Here is a 3,773-nt window from a genome sequence, read left to right as displayed (position 1 = left end):
AAAAAAAAAAGGAAATAATAAACGAACAACTTGCGATAAGAAAGATTGAAAGCTGTAGGAATCTTCCTATTGAGATAAATTATATTAGATAATACAATAATATAATATAAATAATATTAGAAGTAGCTTTATCAATATATCATTAAACATTTTTGCAACTAGCTCGTTCATCTAACTTTTTTATGATATAGTTATATTTATAATATTATGGCTCAAACTTACCGAAGTGAAACATCATTCGCATCATTACGTTCGGTGTTTACTACAAAAATTCCTGAAAATTGGATCAGATTAATATTCCAAGATTGAATATATTATAACATGTATTGTGTAAAAGCTAAGAAGTGAAAGTGTGAGCACCATCATGGTTTTTTCTAACGCCTTCTAAAAGTTTTAATCTGATTTAATGAGTAGTGATAGGTTTTACATATAATGTAAAGCAAATCCAGAAAAAAAGTCTTGGACCGTTTGAGGCCCGAAACGGATTCAATTTCGGGGCTTTTAAAACTGGAAGGGGGCCCAATTCAGATGGTCCGAGGACAATAAAGATGATGTAGTTAAAATTTTATATAGATTAATTAGTCATATTAATGAACTCCACAACAGTGAAGACGACTGTATTAACTAATGTTATTGGATTGTAAAATAAGTTCGTAGAGTTTTTACTGGTGATTTCAATAAAATCTCCAGATTCTTGTGAATATTTTTATCAATTATATATGACCCATTTTGACCTATTACATGTTGCCATATTTTACATGTTGGAAAACTATGCCTTTTCAATTAGCCGATGCTAGACGCTTTTGCTCAAGCCCTGCCTTTAATTGTTGCAACTGGGCACAACAGTTCTGCGATATCCCATGTAGAGTTAGGGTTGTCTGTGACCAATGCTTGGCGATATCCCATGTCGTAGAGTTAGGGTTGTCTGTGACCAATGCTTGAATTTGGTCATCATTTATGACCAAAATACCACTTAAAGATAAGGAATCTCGGTTGAAACTGAGGTATAAAAGCACCTAAACTAATCCTTTTTTAGAATAACATTATTGATCAAGCAAATATGACTTTTTAAACGCAGAGAGGATTAAATTGAAATATTGAAAAACGCTACGAACCTATTTTGTAACCCAATACATCAACATTGAAATCACTAACAATGAAATCCACCTTGGGATTAAATTTCCACACAGTTTTAATGGAATAAAAAAAGTTTTGTACCAGTGGATAATTATTGCATATATTCAAAGCCCGATCGTAATACTTGAAACTGTAATAACCATTGTTTATAAAAAAATCGCAATTGATTTATTTTCGGTTGTTACTGATCATAAATAACCTGGAACTGAGAATAAACGAAGATTATTGGAAGAATTACTTTTGTCTCTTTGCATTCCAAAGAAAATATAAACAGATAATCCCCGCATTTATTTGATAAGGAACATGCGAGCTCTATTTTTGTGTATATAGATAAAAACAAAGTTTAAATTAATTATTCAAGAATGAGCAACTTCAGATAAGATAAAATTTTATATTTATAATCTGAAAAAATCCTATTTGGTGAAAGTGCTGTTACTTTTCTAAACGAAAACAAGGAATTTTTTATTTAAAAAATAAAATTGAGTATAATGCGAAGATATTTTTATAATTTCACTTTCAAATTCAATCAAACTTTATATATTTTTTTCGTTACAATAATTACAGTGTGAGCTAATAAGAAAATAGTGTTTAAAGAAGTATCTGTTTGAAATAGTATGGGTAAAAAAAAACATTCAAGTGAAAATACCCAACATTAACTTCCCTCTTTTAAAACATTGTGTAGCGTTATTTTTAACAAAAATAATGCCAAACATGACAATATAGTTCTATTATTTGTATTTTGTAAGCAGTAATTGCGATATTAAACCTTAATAATTTCCCATAAATGTTCCAAGTTTAAACTCGCCCCACAGTGCGGTTACGCCTGTGCAGGGCCAGTCCAACGCCGGATTTCGTCTTGAACCACTGATACATTTCAGCTTTCACCAAAGGCGTTTATCCGTCGGTTCAGCTTTGATTATCTTTTTTGTTATCCGTACCTAATTAATTTAATCTTTCTTTTTCATTCCCTGATCGAAACATTTCAATTATATTTGCAACGGGTGATTTCCCAATGGGACAAAATTTACTAATTAAATTTTTAGTCAGTTATGCTTGTTCCCTCTAAGGTAAGCGTTATATTTGGAAACTGTTTGTGAATCCTATTTCTATATTATTATTTTTATCCTATATTCGGGTTTACTACATTAATCACGAACTGAGTAGCAACATTCCCTAACTTTTATATTACTTCTATCCCCTCCTGATTTTCCTATCAGATACTATTTTTATTATGATGTTGATAATAGATAAGACTGCGACCGTAATGACAAAGATATGCCAGCCATCCGTGTAATATTTTAATCCTCAAACTTTTAGATATTAGCTTTTTCCATTGTTTTTTTTTTAATTTTTATATCCATTGATATCTTTCTCCTGTGTTAAATTAAGTAAATATGAGGAAAAAATAAGAGCGTTCGTTCCGTCTCTTGTGGACATCTATTTATTTAATCATAAATATTTGGGAAACTCTTGCTTTTTTTTTTTCAAAAGATTCATAAAAGTTAATTTGCTATAATTATTTTCTACGGTAAATCTTTATTTCCTGTTATGTACACAGTTTAATTTAATTCGTAGTCAGTCTTATTGACAATCTGGCAGATACACACTCCGTTGTCTATCCCATCTAAGAGTCAGACCACTCTGTCAATTTGGACACGAATTGTCTTAGGACAGTAAATAGGAAATTCTTCCATATTCTTCCATTTTTATTATTGGATAGGAAGAGTTTTATTTCACGTTAGTTCCCTGCTGGTCACTTTCTCTTTCCTCTATCTGGCTTCCTTTCGTAGGACTCGGCGACTAGCTACCCGCCAGGCCTACTTGCCTCCTTCGCATCTACAGGAATAGTACCCGGAAGAACGAATTTACCTTCCAGCATGACCCAACGGCTGGTACCCTCCGGACATACATTCCTTCTTCGTACCTACAGGAATAGTACTCGGTAGGTCGAGCCTTATGGCTGTCACCCCGTAAGTCACATCCTGTCTATTCACCTCCAAATCAACTACCTTTACCCATATTGAACACAAATTGTCGAGACCTGGTCAAGAATACCTAACAATAATCAATTGGAGTCAGATCTTACTTCGACACCTGAATACTAGTTTAATGTACTATAAAGTAGTTTATAACGTTTATCTTTGTAGGTGTAGTGGTTTTCATGATATTTGCTACAATATTTCATACATGAATATGAATTTTGCCTATGAAATTTTGTCCAAACATCTAACTAGAAATCAATTTATTACAACAAATATCAAGAAAACTAGTACTCATTAGAAGATAAACATCACAATCTTCTTTATAGCACATTAAACTAGCTTTAATTTAAGCACTGAGAGGCATATCCTGAGATATAGTTTTACATAAATCAAACATATTTTCCAAACAACTAGAAATCAATATTTAAATCAAAATGCATCTGCTCGTCTAATAGTAACTCTTTATTATATTTTATAAACCATAGGTTTTTTTCAAAAAATGAGAAATCAACTCTTTGTGAATTTATTTTGGCAAATATCCAGAAAACTACTTTTCCTACAATGATAAACGTTATAAACTACTTCCTAGCACATTTAGCTACCTTTAATTTGAGTTATAACAAACATTTGTACATCTAAGAGTTCCTAAGATAT

General features: G+C 31.5%; 1 protein-coding gene across 1 annotated transcript in view; it reads right to left on the bottom strand.

Annotated features, from left to right (window-relative positions):
- LOC106688772 (sodium/hydrogen exchanger 9B1) overlaps nt 1–3,773 on the bottom strand; it is a 30,074-nt gene that overhangs the window by 25,202 nt on the left and 1,099 nt on the right. Inside the window, exon 2 of the mRNA XM_014433398.2 lies at nt 223–274. Within this exon, the coding sequence (XP_014288884.1) occupies nt 223–274 (52 nt within the window). The remainder of the gene's footprint in view (nt 1–222; nt 275–3,773) is intronic.

Source organism: Halyomorpha halys, unplaced genomic scaffold, assembly GCF_000696795.3.
Source record: "Halyomorpha halys isolate HHAL.00 unplaced genomic scaffold, Hhal_1.1 Scaffold1198.1, whole genome shotgun sequence".
NCBI lineage: Eukaryota > Metazoa > Arthropoda > Insecta > Hemiptera > Pentatomidae > Halyomorpha > Halyomorpha halys.
The sequence above is the reverse complement of the archived record's forward strand: the minus strand, read 5'-3'. Positions and strand labels throughout refer to the sequence as shown.